Source organism: Scomber scombrus, chromosome 12 (genome assembly GCF_963691925.1).
Source record: "Scomber scombrus chromosome 12, fScoSco1.1, whole genome shotgun sequence".
Taxonomy (NCBI): Eukaryota; Metazoa; Chordata; class Actinopteri; order Scombriformes; family Scombridae; genus Scomber; species Scomber scombrus.
The window spans coordinates 6076910-6092156 of NC_084981.1; the positions used below are offsets into that span (position 1 = coordinate 6076910).

General features: G+C 43.0%; 1 protein-coding gene across 2 annotated transcripts; it reads left to right on the plus strand.

Moving 5' to 3' along the window:
* The first annotated feature begins 791 nt into the window (after positions 1-791).
* On the plus strand, positions 792-9432 carry pwwp2b (PWWP domain containing 2B). 2 transcript variants are annotated; one of them, XM_062430363.1, is made up of 3 exons: positions 792-1075; positions 3334-5062; positions 7335-9432. In XM_062430363.1, the coding sequence occupies exons 1-2, from the start codon at positions 816-818 to the stop codon at positions 5060-5062; spliced, it is 1989 nt and encodes a 662-aa protein (XP_062286347.1). In that variant the 5' UTR covers positions 792-815; the 3' UTR covers positions 7335-9432. The 2 variants fall into 2 exon arrangements, with proteins under 2 accessions (XP_062286347.1, XP_062286346.1); XM_062430362.1 differs by having other exon boundaries at positions 3334-5058.
* Positions 9433-15247: the final 5815 nt, after the last annotated feature.

A 15247-nucleotide genomic window follows, 5' to 3' on the forward strand; every position in this document is an offset into this window, starting at 1 on the left:
ATTAATCTTATCTATATCTATCTATTCATATGTATCTAATCTATCAACATTTAGTACCTAACATTTAGTACAATTAATACCTTAACATGAATACAAAACAAATATGTCACTGTTGCTTATTATCTGCATGAAATTAAGCTATTCATTTGTTTTCTGTAACAGTGACTCACCAGACTGGCATAATACACCCCTGGGTCAATTATAATAAATGAATTACAACCACACACTGTAAACTAAACAAAGCAAGGGCATAAATTAGATAATGATAATATAATGAGGTTCAACTCAATTGACTTATTGTTTATTTCCAGATTAGGATTGACCCACATTTATAGCCTAATATAAATAATACAGGGTAAATTAATAGTGGATAGATTTGCAGAAGGGAACATTTCAAGTAGTGTCAAATATAAGACTCTCAAAGGCTTTTATTAATGTATAAATACTTAGAACTGAGACTGTGGCTGTGTATTTTATGTTGAATACTCGGATAAATATCATATTTATTTCATACCAATAAAATGTATGCGTGTACTGCTTACAAACATATGAGAAAATACATTCGCATTTAAACTCATTTCCAGTATTGGTGGGTTGTGTCAGTTCAGTACAAACCGCCATTAAACTCTCGCTGAGGAGAAAACAGAGGCATTCCTGAGATAAAAGTCGGTAATAATGGCATCAAACAAGTCAAAGTGAGACAGAGGAAGGGTAGGCCTTGTCTTACGAGCTCCTGCTCCTCTAGCACAGAGAGCGTGATGTCAGCGGTGGCAGTACTGTTGTAATTGACTTGGTAGGGGTGATGGCGTCATTTTATGCCCTGCTGTAGCCTCCTGCTCCAATTGCGAAGGGGAGACGGATCTTTGGCCGACGCGACCGTGGCTCCCTTGGCCGGGATCGAGCACCGCCGAGCCGGACACCTCACCCCGGGAAACATGGAGGCTGTGGCCGACGAGCTGCTGGCCGGCTCTCGGGTACCTGTCACTATCGATCAAATAGTTAACGATACACTGGTGGTGACGCTGACCTATCGAGAAAGGAGTTACACGGGGATATTACTTGATTGCGACAAAAAGTGAGTGTTATTTCGACGTTCCCATGTCTACATTTATGTCTGAAATTCATTTGCTAGACTCAGCTAACGGCTAATTTACCTTTGATGCTAACCGTTCAGTGCTAGCAAAGTTAGCAATGAGCTAACTGGGCCTCCATACAAAAGACATATAGGTTATTGTAGCTGACAGGGGTAGCTAGCCTGTTGGCTAATGGCACTGATTTAATTTTAGGTGATGATAACATGGTCAAATACATTTTATTAGCATGGTGAAATAATGTATGTCAAGATAGTTGACCCGTCTAACAGAGATTGATGATGACTTCTTATGAACAATAGGTAATGTCAATGGGTTCATCTATAGCTTATTGTTAGCCTAATAAAACAGAGCAGCTCAAACGTATTCAGTAAAATGGTAGGCCCTGGCTGAACAGCATTATGTATATCAGTTGTGTTTGGATGTTTTTATTCATATAGATTATGATGCATTGTGTACCATGTCTGTGGAGTGATGTTACATTTCAAACAAACTGAAATACCTTAGCTGTACTGACAAAAAGCCTTTAATATCCAGTCACTTTTCATCTATTGAAACAATGGGAAATGACAATAAAGATACATGTGGGATTTGACAAATCACAACAGTATTGCTTTGTATTTAAACAAATCCAGTGACCATCATAGTTTGTATTTGACTATAAAGCTCATTTCTTGTCAGTTAAAAAGAAAATGCAATTCTGTTCAAATCATAAGAGCATATAGGCATAATCAAACATGTATCAACAGTCATGTGTTATCTGCTTCTCTTGGTGTGTGTGTGTGTGTGTGTGTGTGTGTGTCACATGTGGAAGCCTTGTGTTGCTCTTGGTGCTGTGCACCTTAAAAGCCACTGGCTTTAGACTATTTATAGACTAGCAGAATCAGAACCTGACCAGCTTTGCCCCTTAGTATGCGTGGATGGTTTTTCATGTGAGAGTTCAAGCTGTCCTGAAAATAACCCATCCAAACGGGAAAAGGCAGGCCTTGAATAACTTAAAATAGGCCTATATTTCAGGCCTTGTCACTGACAAAAATTTGACTTCTTCTTCCTTTTCAGCTCATGGAAATGCATTTCCTGTCATTGTTTCCCACAGTGTTTTTTAATGTCATCGCCTAGGCCTATCATTCAGGCTGATCTGTGCATCTAGTTACACTGTACACAGTGTGAAATGGCAACAGTCGGTTGAATCATGCCTGGTCATATGCTGCGTCCTTGTACTGTGCTTAACTAGTACTGCCTGTTCCCTGTCACAGGCTGCACTGTTTGTACCGTGTCAATCACAGCGAAGGCTAATATTCAACTCCTCTAGGGACGCGTATAAAAAGGTGAGAGGAACAAGCCTCACCGAGAGACTTTTTTTTTCAGAGGTGCTTGCCAGCTTCTTCTCCTGGGGAGGAAGACGGGCTCCCCAAATGTGCACTAATTAATAATCTTGCCACACATAAGCCCCAAGTAGACACGGATGCAAAAACAAACTGAAATCTCCTGGCTCCTTCCCTACATCTCTGAATCCCGAGTGATTCATGGGATTGTTTTTGTTCAGTCAGATGTTAGGGAGGGGGTGTCCTGGGCATCCTGTAGTCTCTTTGTCTGCTGTCTACTGACTAAAGCAGCACAGCCATGTTACTGTTGCCTGCCAGCCACCTTTACAGACTCCTTGGCAGTTGGGCCTTCTTTGGGCAGGTCTGTAGGCCCCGTAGTATGAAAAAGAAGACATACAATCACTCAAAGAGAACTAGTGATACTATTGCTCGCTTTTTGTGGCCCAAGGCAGCATGACATATAACCGCCTGCCTGCTTGCACAGCGGTCCCCCACCCCCACATGTAAAGAATTTTCAGCATACAGGTGACAAGGGAGCGTACTGTCAGTTTGTCCACAAAATAAAAATGGTAAACTAGCTCTATCTACTTACAGCTTATGCTAGGCCACTTAAGGAAAGGCTTTGGCCTGCTCAGGGTGCTTTTTTTTCTCTTTTGGCCTAATTCAAACAGCGACGTATTCGATTTGCGCTGTCCCACAGGCCCTGAAGTTATCTGATATGGTGAAATACAAGTATTACACTAAACCTCTTGTGAAGGAAATTGCTTAACTAAAAAAATTCAAGAAATGCCTGTCATGTGTGACAAGAATGTTTGTGAGACTTGTCAGTTCACATTGATGTCACTCAAGCTCTGACAATGCTCAGTAACTGCACTGTTATTAATTTCTTGTTTCTTTTTTCGTCTTCTTCATCGTAGGACTGGGCTATTCTGTCTACCGGAGTTTACAGCGAAACCCGAGGACTGCCCTATATCTAAATCCGCTTGTGAAATCCCAGAAGTTCTGAGTGAGGAGCCAGTTTCCAAATCTCCCAGCCAGGCTTCAGACAGACCAAAGGATGAAAACACTCTCCCTGAAAGCAGCATACCTACTGCACCTCTTCCCTGCCCCATACCCACACCAGTGCCCGCTGGACAGACTCCTTACCCTCCTTATTTTGAAGGAGCCCCGTTCCCCCAGCCCTTATGGGTGCGCCACAGCTACAGCCAATGGGTACCTCAGCCCCCTCCACGACCAATCAAGAGAAAGAAAAGGCGGACACGAGAGCCTGGCCGCATGACCATGAGTACTATCCGTCTGCGGCCACGGCAGGTACTATGTGAAAAGTGCAAGAACACACTGAACAGTGATGAGGACAGCAAAGATGGCATTAGCAACACCAAGGCCTCTAGAAAAGAGAACTCACTACAGAGCGACGATGACGGAGATGATAAGGATACCCCCACTAAGCTGTCACGAAAAGAGGATGTAGTCGCAACTAAGGACACTAAGAGACGGGAAAATGGAACCAGCCTTGACAGCAAGCGCCTCAGGAAGGACAAAAGGGGGGAGCCCGAAGGGGAGAAGTTCCCCGGAGGTGACGTTATCCCCCACAGTCCCGTCATAAAGATCTCCTATAGCACTCCACAGGGCAAGGGGGAAGTCATGAAGATCCCCGCACGAGTCCACGGTTCCGTCAAGCCGTTCTGCCCCAAACAGCTGGTGCAGAACGGATTGGGAGAAAACGGCAAGATGCCTTCCGATCCCACCAAGGAGCAACGGCACATTCTAGATGCCACAAGGTCTGGCCTCACAGTGTCCATTCCCAAACTCAAACTGACCAGGCCTTTCACGACCGTGGGTCAGGACTTGCCTTCTCCAAAGATCCGCTTGAGACCCCCTCAGCAGGAGGGCGATGAGAGCGTGGTCGAGTATGAGGCAGAACTTGTAGGAGGCGCCAGGAGACGAAGCCCTAGGGTTCCTGGCCCCTGTCTCCCCCACTCTGAAGACTCAGGGGAAGGCAAGAACTCTCTAGAGTTGTGGTCAGGGAGTTCGGGGGAGGAGGCGGACCGCGGCCACAGCGACCTCACCCTTCTCATCAATTTCCGTAAGCGCAAAGCGGATTCTTCTAGCCTGTCGGTTTGCAGTAGTGACAGCCTAGATGAGTCCAAGTCCTTCAGCTCGGATGGCACCTCACCGGAGCTGTGCGATTTGGCGCCCGGCGAAGACCTTTCCGTAACCTCATCTTCCGTACCCTCACGGGAGGACTGCAAGACAGTGCCGCCGCTTACGGTGCGACTTCACACCCGCAGCATGGCAAAATGTGTAACAGAAGAGGGTCACGCCGTGGCGGTGGGCGACATCGTTTGGGGGAAAATCCACGGCTTCCCCTGGTGGCCCGCACGCGTCCTCAACATCAGCGGTACCCGCAAACAGGAGTCGGCTAATTGCGAGGCCCAGTGGCCCCAGGCAAAGGTGGCGTGGTTCGGTTCGCCGACCACCTCCCAACTCTCGGTTGCCAAACTGTCACCCTTCAGAGAGCTCTTCAGGTCCCGCTTCAACCGCAAAAAGAAAGGGATGTACCGGAGAGCCATACTGGAGGCAGCCAAGGCCGTGGGTCACATGAGCCCAGAGATTACATCGCTACTATCCCACAGCGACACGTAGGTTAGTTTACAACAGTCAGACTTTTAAAGGAAAGGTTCACAGTTTTTCAAGTGTGTCTTGAAACAGCAGTCAGGTGTCCATATGAACAGTGAAAAAGCTTTCTTCCTTGGTGTAATCATTCTTTTGTTCATACTTACTGTTAGACGATCCCTTTCAAATGTGTTTTCAGTGTTAGTGATGGGGGCCAAATTCCACAGCGTGTTTACAGTCATTTTGTGCAAAAATGGTAAAATTCCCTCTTTGTGTTTCCATGTTGAGCTGTGGTGGAAGTATACTAACAAAAAGAGGGATTTTGGCACTAAAAAGATTGTAATGTTGAAACATATCTACTTGATTTGACATCTGGAGAGCTGACAAAGTTTTAAATACACTTCCACAGAAGGAGGATTGTGTATTTTGTCCCTCATCACTTACAATGTAAGTGCATTATGAAGAGATCTCCTAATGGTCAGTATGAACAGGAGGAATGATTACAACAAGAAAAACAGGTTTCAATGTTTATTTGGGTTCCTGACTGTTGTTTTAAGACATACTTGGTAAAATTATGAACACATTCTTTGAATGTGGTTGTATCACATCTACTGTTATAGTTACATGAATGTGTCCCTGTGCTTAGATCTTTAATAGGGTGGGCAGTACATTGAAAATTCACATAAGCAAACATTATTATTTTCTCACTCGCCCAATATAAGTCATGTTGGTACAGTCGATTCATTGATTACCTCAGACAGACTAGCCGACCCTTTCACTGCACCTGAAAGTGCAATTACAACAAATGATATCTGCCCCTGCATACAAGCAACTAATCAAACAAGAGCTGGTCACTGCAGACAGTGTAGAAACAAAGCTAAATGTAAATATAGTTGTAAAGTAGCTGCAGCTACAAGAGGAAACACTATCAGTTTGTTCCATCACATGAAAAACAACCAGGTAATACAATATGATGTGCAGTTTATGGCCAAGAAAAATATACAGCAGTCCTGCAAATGCTTGTGTAATACAAGCATTTACTAATGCAGCTCCATACCCTAAAAACGGAAAAATCCCACCCTCTTTTGGCTTGGGGCCCCTTTAGAATAAAGCAAAGTCTATTAGTGACCCCACATCTCAAGTTGAGGCTTTAATGTGAACATGAGCTGTGAGCAGTTCAACCATAAATCTTTTTAATCTGAATGATTTTTTTAGAGGCCTGACGAGTTAGACTGCAAGGACAGAAAGTTCTCTGTACACGTGTATTTAAAAAGGTGTCACTTCATTTATCACGAGTGACTTAATGCGAGAATTAATTGTGACATGGGTTTCAGGTCATATCGACCAGTCCTACCCTTCATTAATATCTCATTAGATGATGTTCGTGTTAAACTAGAAGAATTCTAAAAGTACTGAAAGTACGTCTGTATCGCCCGCACTCCTTTTGACAAATGCTTTCAGATCTGGCGTGCTGGCCGAGGACACCCCGCCACATTTATGCCTTAAAGCAGCTGCTGTGATTTCAAAGCAGCAAAACAAACATTAATACCAGCTTTAATGAAGGCACAGGCTGTACTGCTGACTGTGGACAGGAATAGCTTGTTAACACAGCTAATTTCAGAACGTGAGAACCAACAAACAGACAGTGCCGCTGTAGCATAAAGAAAGCCATTCATACGTTTTCAGTCCTAACTCAAGTACATACAGTAAAAATAGGTTGTCAGTTATGAACTTAAAAGCTCTTTGTAATGCTGTGGTAGATTTGTAGGCCACGCCAAGCTTGTTCCCCTGGTTTCTGAAATGCATTGGTCCTGTGTAGCCAAGCAGCAGGCCCTTAACACACACACTCAAAGGTTAAATATTGTCTTTGACCGATATGAGGGACAGACAGGAAGCTTCCAACGCCTCTGTTTACTCTGTTATGGGCTCAGGAGCCAAGAAGAGGTTGGCTGTAGTTGAGAATATACATGGTAAGGGGTTAAGACAAGCCTATATTTGGTGCTTTTTTTTTCCAGAGCTCATAAAGAGAAGCGTTTTTTCTTGCTCCGTCAGCTACATGGAGGTTTCAGCAGGCTGGAAAAGTAGCTGACGTTCACTTCACAGCGCTCCCATAATCTTCAGATGACTAACATGACATATCAAGAGGCCACATCACTGCCCGTGCTGAGCCTCGAAACGCTAAGTTAGAAATTCCCTGCACCGGAAATGTAACCTGCCTTTGTTTGCTCATCGTCTTTACTTTGTGCTCTCTCTCTCTCTCTCTCTCTTTCTGTTTTTCTTTTTCTTTCTTTCTCTTGTGTAGAGGCTGAGGACTAAAGAGAGGTCTCCGAGGTTTTTTCCTGAATTCTCAGACTCTGTCATCAAGACCCAGGAGGGGAGTACGTGTGGTTGCCATGGCTACTATTTATATGCCGTTTTTTTTTTTCTTTTTTTTTTTCACAAGGCTGGTGGAAAATGGCCGCCAAGGTGGAGTGTTGTTGAGACTGGATAAGGGAGCAAAAAAAACAAGGCCAGGCATCTCATGGTCTACTATGAACTGAACAATTCCTCTCCTTTTTTTGTTTTGTTTTATTTTGTTTTCCTTTTTTTTTTTTTTTAGATTTAATCATATTTCAATAATAGAGCCGAAATAATGACACTACAGGAAACCCGAATGTATTTATTATCTGTCACGGTTTGAGTCCACCTTCCTACTACAGTCGTGCAAAACCTCCCAGTCTGCTGCTGTCACTATCACGGTCCTTGCCGCCCGATGTGTTCACTGCGATGTCCGACTCGTCCAGCCGGAGGACGCCGGTGGCTTCCTCAAAGAAACCCCCACCACCCCCTTACTCCCCGCCCCCCCCCTCCTCTTTTTCGCACGGACACTAGACATTTTACCCCGGGTTTAAAAAAAAAAAAACAAGAAGAAAAAAAGAAGTCTTAGCCTGAATCCTCTTAACTTCTGAAAATGTGAACGGCTCCATCCAGAGACAGTAGTGACTGTTCCAGCTCTTCTAGCGATCACAGTGTTCCATCCTCGTAGCCTTCTTCTGCGACATTAGTTGGATTTGTGGATGTACTGTATTTATACTGAACTCTGTCGTCTCCAGAATAATGTGTTATGTGTCTCTCTCTTCCATTTCATTTTTTTTTTTTTTTGTGTGTGTGTAGAGGTGTCACGTCAAGCAAACTTCCCCTCCGACTCATTATTGTTATTGGTTTTTTTCTTCCTGAGAACCATTTTTACATCACTTTTAATTATTTAAAGCGTCACATTAAGAAAAAAAAAGCACTTTATCTGTACCTTGGTGGCCTGCTGTAAGCTCACTGTCTGAAACACTATTTGCGAGATACAGCCCTGATAGGCAGCAGGGGAATCCAGAAGTCTTTGTGGTTGACTATCCATGGCCTTGGAGTTTAAAAAAACACAAACAAAAAAACCCTTTTTTTTCTTTTCTTTTATTGTACGATTTTTTTCGGGGGACATCAGACACCTGTTGCGGATGGTTGTGTACACTGTATTCTCGCATTTGACTTGGGTGTGTTTCTCTCTCTCAGCTCTCATCTACCACACACATACAAACACACACACACACACTACAAAAAAAATTCCACTTCCACTGGAGAAACATGGGTCAACAAATGTGTCAAAGCCCCCTATGCATTATCAGTTAAAGCTTTATGAGTGACTTTGGGAGGAGAAAAAAAAATAACATGCTGTAAGAATACTGTGAATTCAACTGCTGAGTGTAAAGTGTGAAGAAAAAAAGCTCGCTACTAGTCGGGAGCCTGCAGTTATTGAGGCATTGGGCAAAAAAAGCAGACTGCGACGCTGACCTTTAGTGACCTTTGTGTTTAAAAGCAGCACTGTTGGAATAAGGGGGATGGGTGGGGGAGGCAAAGACCACTGCTGTCAAACGCAGCCAGGTCTGTATTTAAAAAAAAGAAGAAGAAGAAAACGTACAGAAAATTGCACACACTGTCACGCTCAGCCAACCAGCCCCAGTCTCCTTTTTCCTGCTCGTCCGGGGGAACGGTTTTGTTCTCAATCAAGGCTGAAACAACAACAAAACGGCTCCCGTCGATGGTCAATGAGAGAAATGTGCTGTTTTTTAGAACGGGAGCAGGTGACGCACTCCTCCTCATTTTGATAATCTGCGGTTTTGACTGTTTTTTTTGCCGTCAAGCCCGGCTAGTGTTCTTTTTTTTTTTTTTTTCCCAGGCAGCCTTACACGAGGAACGGGAGGGTCTAAAAAAACGTACGTACGCCTGAGAGGGAGAAAACGGTCGTCAGGATTTTTTCCCGTGTAATGAGCAACATGGCTATCTACTGTTGCCCACGTCGGTCAATGTTATTGGCTACTTTTTTTGTTTTCTTTTTTACATGTACTGTACATAAAATAAAATAAAATATACAAGCAATACCTGTGCTGTTGTTGATTGGTTACTGACCGAGATAGTGTTGCTGTGATAGGTTAGGCTACTAGTGTCTAATGTTAGGGCAACACAGACAATAGATATGTTTTCAGTGATTTTTATTTTTGTAATGTTGTTGAAAGGACACTCAAATTTTACAGCTGATGATGTCATTAGCTCAAATGTATGTGAGTTACCATAACAACCGGTGTCTGACTTGTAAATACCGTTAATGCCAACATCCATGTGATTTTTTTAAAAGCTCTGATATATTTAAATTCACATTTAACGCTTTCATTTTACATAACTTAATTGTACTTGTCTGTTGTTTCTGGGTAGTAAATGTTTATTTATATAGAAAGTGGCTGTCACTCCCTTCAAACTGTACTTTTCGTGACCTGTACAGTGATATTTCGAAATTGACCCGTTTTCCGGAACAGTGCAGACACATTTAGTTCTGAGTAGCTGTTCCAGAGCTTTCCAGTGATTATAAATAGCCTGGTCGTATAAATACAGGGGTCTTAAGTCCATCCAGAAGCCCATACTACCCCAACCAAAAATACCTCAAGAACTTAATCAGAGATATCGGCCTTACAGAGTCTAATAACAAGCTTTTGACGTCGAGGCTCAGGCAGTGGAACTTGTTGATGAAAGTGTGGAAGTCACACATCAGAGGAAGTGTCACCTCACTGATTCCAGCTTCTTCACCCGTCAAGATGAGCTCTACTTCTGCTTTTTTTTTTGTAGACTGTAGAAATATGTGTTAATTTTGATTCATGTGTTGTTTTTTCTGACTTGTGAGTGAAAATGTGCAAATTTGCCTGTTTCAAAATCCAGGTTACAAAGGCAAAGTTTGAAGGGAATAAAAGCCACAGATCTTCTATACTTTTTAGACATAAGCAATTCAGAAATAACCCTTACTACCCAGAACAAAAATGATGTTACATAATGTAATACGGAAGTGCCTGAAAGACAAGCAATCCTAGACCCCTCACATCAGATCAAATCTGTTATTAAATGTAATTAAATCTAATGTAATTTTGCCAATGCACAATATTTTAAAACCCTCATATGACCGACTCGGTTGTCAGATGACATGAACAGTCGCAAGTCATTAACAGAGGAATCCGTCCAACATATTGTAAACACTGTTGAGATGTCACATTTTTAACATTAAGCCAGGAAACAGTTGGTGCAGAGCTTGAAAGATGAAGGCCTTTACCAAGCAGGGAGGGGCTGATGAAAGGTGCTATCCAGTTGCATTGTGTGAAATGTGGGACTCAAGAGTTCTAAGGCTTCAAAGTCAGGATATGTCAACCCCCACTGTTGAATGATAAAATGATCGTATCCTTCAACTTTTTAGAGATGCAATACTAAATAGCAGAAAGGGTCTTTTAATACAGTAAACTATTTATGTCATCATATGTGAGTTTAAAAAGGGAATTACAAATATATTACATTTAATCAGATAAGACTGACCCCAAATAGTAGTATCCAAATTCTGATGCACCTCTCTGCAAAAAGCTAAACATTTCCAAAAAATGTTGAACTATTTCTTTAATGTTTAACAGCTTTAATGTAGACTTGGCTCTTGGGTCCATTTCAATATGTAACTCAACCGCTTGTCCTCTGATTTCTCCGTGGTCACATGTTTGCCATCATCCGGTTGCATACGCTCCGCTTTGGTAACAACTTGAGCTGTTTATGTACTGCCAAAATGTTCTAACTTGGGTCCTGTCGGCTCTCGATTAACATAGGAACCATTTAAAAGTAATGCAAACGTACAAATTCATGAGGCTTGTAGCAGACATGCCTTACAGTGCTTTGAGTGCAAACAGAGCTAAATTAAGCCGGGTTAGTGGCACACTGAGCTCATTCTGCTCCTTGTATCTCTCCTTCTATCTTCCTTTCCTCCTCTCTCTCTCCTCCTCCTCCTCCTCACCCATCCTCCCATCCTCCAGGCTCTTCCTCAGCTGTGTCCATGCCATGCGTGTTGATTTGTAGCCTCCGTGTCACAAATAGGAGTGGTTAAGTATGTCTGTTGCATAACAAGCATGTGCAGCTCAGCCGATAGGCCAGTCAAGGTGAGTTGACCCTCTCTCTCTCTCGTGCTATCTCCTGATCAGATCATTTTACTATAGAGGCTCAGCTGTGGACTTCCCTTCCCCCCACGCCTGCTCTCATTTCATACCTCTGACCTGGCTGTATGTACTGCCAGACATTTCATAACTAAAGCGGTACAGGAGCTGAGCACAGTCCCCAACTTGGATCATCATATCCAACACTTGTTAGCTGTAGAAGAAGCTCATTTATATCAGAGTTGATTGTATGGTATTCACAGTTATAAAAGGCCCGGTGGAAATAGAACCCTGATTTATAGTTTAGATAAACCCATCTGGTCGTGCCTCTGTGTTCAGTGCAGCTGTAGTGTCTGTGTTGGTTTTTCTACTGTGTGTTAAGTCTGTTCTTCCCCCGCAGGCAGGCCCTCGCCATCTGAGACTGTGTTTTGGCTCGGTGGCTGTCGCTCAGCGGCGATTCGACCGAGCGCTGCAGGTGAGGTCGGAGGGGAGGAACGCAGGCGCTGCAATGCATTTATCGCAACCTATCTGCAGAGTCCATGCGCTTGTATTGATACACAACATGCATGAAACAAAGAGACTGTTTGCTGCAAGAAGCTGCAGGCAGGACAGTAGTGACCACTGAGGAGAGATTTGTCATGCTGGGGGTGGTTTTGATTGAAATGCAGCCAAAATCGCCTTCCACTGAAAATCCTTTTGGCGAGGGGCTTACAGTAGAGGAAAATGGCTGCTCCTGTTTATTCACAATGGGAGTTTTGGAACACATATTGTAATATTATCTGACATGCTGAAATTAGTCTATATTTATCAGGATATTCATGAATGTGCCTACAAAACCTTGAAGCCTTACATTTAACTAACAATAATGGGTGTGGTATCAATCTAATCCCATCTAATCCTTGACAAATAAGCATATTTCCCAAAACTATTAATCTTAACCCGGATATGAGCAAGTAGCCTGAAGGTTATATCATTACTGTAATTCACACCCATCTGATGTAAAGCCCCCAAATCTTTGCAGAGCTCTGTTTCTATACAGGTGTAGTGTGATGATGTACTAGATCTCTCCTAAATGGGCTTCATCCATCTGAAGAGATGAACAACAGGCTAATTGCATTTGGATTAGAACATCTACAGTTCATGGTTCAGCATGTACAAACCTGTTTTTCAACCAAGCAAGAGAGAACAACTGCCACACTGTTGACATGAAAACATGCACCCATACACATGCTTACACAACAAACACGCTCCTTAAACCCTGTATTTCCTGGAGTTGACATGGAAATGCACAATTCATCTAACATGTGCCTTTTTTTCTTCTTTCTTTTTTTACCCCGTCATCTTTGAAAGCCACTCCTAGACTTAGACCCTGATTTCCTCCCGTTGATAGATATGAACACATGCTCGCACACGGAGGCCTGGACTTGCATCCCTCCTTCATCCACCACATTTCCCATTCTCGCATGTGGAGTGGTGCGTAGCTCCTTCATGGATCAGTGCAGCGTAAATCTGGGACAAAAAACGGGAGGCACATGGCAGTGGGATGCTGTGTGCAATTACTGCTAATGATATGCCTCCATGCAAGCTGTGGCCGTAATTAACTTTGGAGGAAGCCTGGCCTGTCTGAGCTTCGTGTGAGAGGATGCTCACAGGCGCAGCGCTGAGAGAAGCTAAGAAAGAAAACCTGCCTTGACATTGTTCAGACGACATGTCTGCTACCCTAGATTAGGCCTGTTGGGTGGTCCCATGTAAGGAGTAACATGATGCGGATGTTAATGGAATCGTCCTCCGGAACTTTGCTAAAACTTTCTTAAGAGGGTGTGTTGAAGCAGACTTGATGAGTCTGAGGTCAAGTTACTGTATAACTGGGTAGTGTCAAGTATGGAAGTTCAATTGTGCTCTTATAATGAAAATAAATACACTCAGAACATTTTGACTCATTTATCATGATGATAATGAAAATGCTTATGGTGAGATAAAAACTTGTCTATGCACAATTGTCCAAAGGAAGAGTTTTTACTGTTGAACATACTAAATGCACTGCAGACCTGTGTCTGTATATGCTCGGCCAACAATGGAATCTCCGTTCCATACCATTACGATTTCTAAAACATTGGCAAGGATTGCGTCTTTTTGGTTTTCAAAAACACTAAAAGAGTGATGGTCTGTCAGTCAATAAACAATCTTGCGTTAGCTGACTGTGCACATCATAATCTAGCCTAGTACATTGTAGCTGGATAGCCATGTACCATCAACTGACTGCGAAAGGTAACAGAAGGTTATAGTTTTATCAAGATCACATTAAAACCTCAATGACTTCAATCAAAGTGATATGTTTAAAATATTATGTCTAATATCCAGTTCTCACATCCTTTTAATATGTTTTTGTAGCACTCACAGTGTTGTTTATCGTGCCCCTTGAATGGACCATTGACCTCCTAGAAAACTACTTCTCGGTCCATTTGACCCCCTCTTGGATAATTCTGGCTCATGCACTGAATAAGCGAAAATGTAACATCTGTTAGGCATTTTTATTTTTGTCTCTTCATTTCTTGGCAGCACTGGGCTTCCATAGCAAAGAGAAGAACAGTAACAAATAATTTTGCACTACATACTCCTCTCTTGGACTGATCAGAATTAGAGAACCTCATATTACAAACGTCCCTATGAGGAGGTGGTTTCCTGTTATTTAGTGCGGTGGAAAACTTGATTCTTTGTGAGCGTGTGAAAATGTTCTACTCTGCGCTTTGCAGTCATGAAGAAAATGAGGACCATCCAGCCTGACGTGTCTGTGTTTATTTGACATGTACCACCTGTCCTTGGAGTTGCTAGGCAAACGACATGGTGGCTTCAAAAGCGGGCTTTGGCTCGTCTCCAGAGCCGTGCATGGGAGAGCTGTCTCCTCTTTTGTCCTTGATGCCTCGGAGTCATTTCTCATTCTTGTCATCAGTATTGACAGCCTAAGTTTGCTGGCCGGGCTTTTTAAATTGGGTCGTTTTATTGATCCGGGTTAATCATTTGGGGTTTGATCACTTCTGTGTCTCATTTAAATTCAGTAGCACCTTGCCTCCAACTCTGTCTCTCTCTCTCCCCGTGCCTTTATAATGTAATAAGGATAATAAAAACCTTATATGTAGGTCATTTTCTGTAATTTGCTCAGGGTTTTTCGCTGGTTTGACGATAAAAAGAAGTATTGAAACTCGGTGAAACTCAGTAGTCTCATATGTCTCTGTGATTGTGATTCTGGGGAAAGACTTTACAGTAAAAGTATGTTCTCTAATAGCCGTATTATGCAATTTTTGAATTTCCTTCTGTTAACAGTTGCCAAAACATTAAATCTTTCCCAAACATCCCTCAAGCAATTCCAGGAAAAGACCAGATACATTTCTCAAGGATTTGGGTGCGGTTCCACTTGACGGTTTACATGACAGCCTTTGGGTCAAGCCATGTGACCTGGGTAATCATGGTCTGGGCCTGACAGGAAGCAGCCGTCACTTACGATGGACTTTAAACCTTTAAACAGTGAACGCTTTTGTGTCATGTCTCTCTTCCCTTCCATTCAGCCACACAGGGATTCCTCAAATATTAACATAAGTGGACAGATTGGGTAAACATCAAGACTTCTTTGTCAAGGCCGTCTTTATTTCGGGGGCTTGCTTCAGTTTTGTGGCCTGTTCACGGTCGTGAGCTTGCATGAGTCCTTCACCGAATCTTCCAGGATGCGGCTGTGGCTCTGCCC

Excerpts from the sequence above, each read along its gene's own strand:
- pwwp2b (XM_062430362.1), top strand. The coding sequence starts at position 816 with ATGCCCTGCTGTAGCCTCCTGCTCCAATTGCGAAGGGGAGACGGATCT. Across the intron at positions 1,076-3,333 it reads TTACTTGATTGCGACAAAAA|GACTGGGCTATTCTGTCTAC; the intron begins GTGAGTGTTATT and ends TCTTCATCGTAG.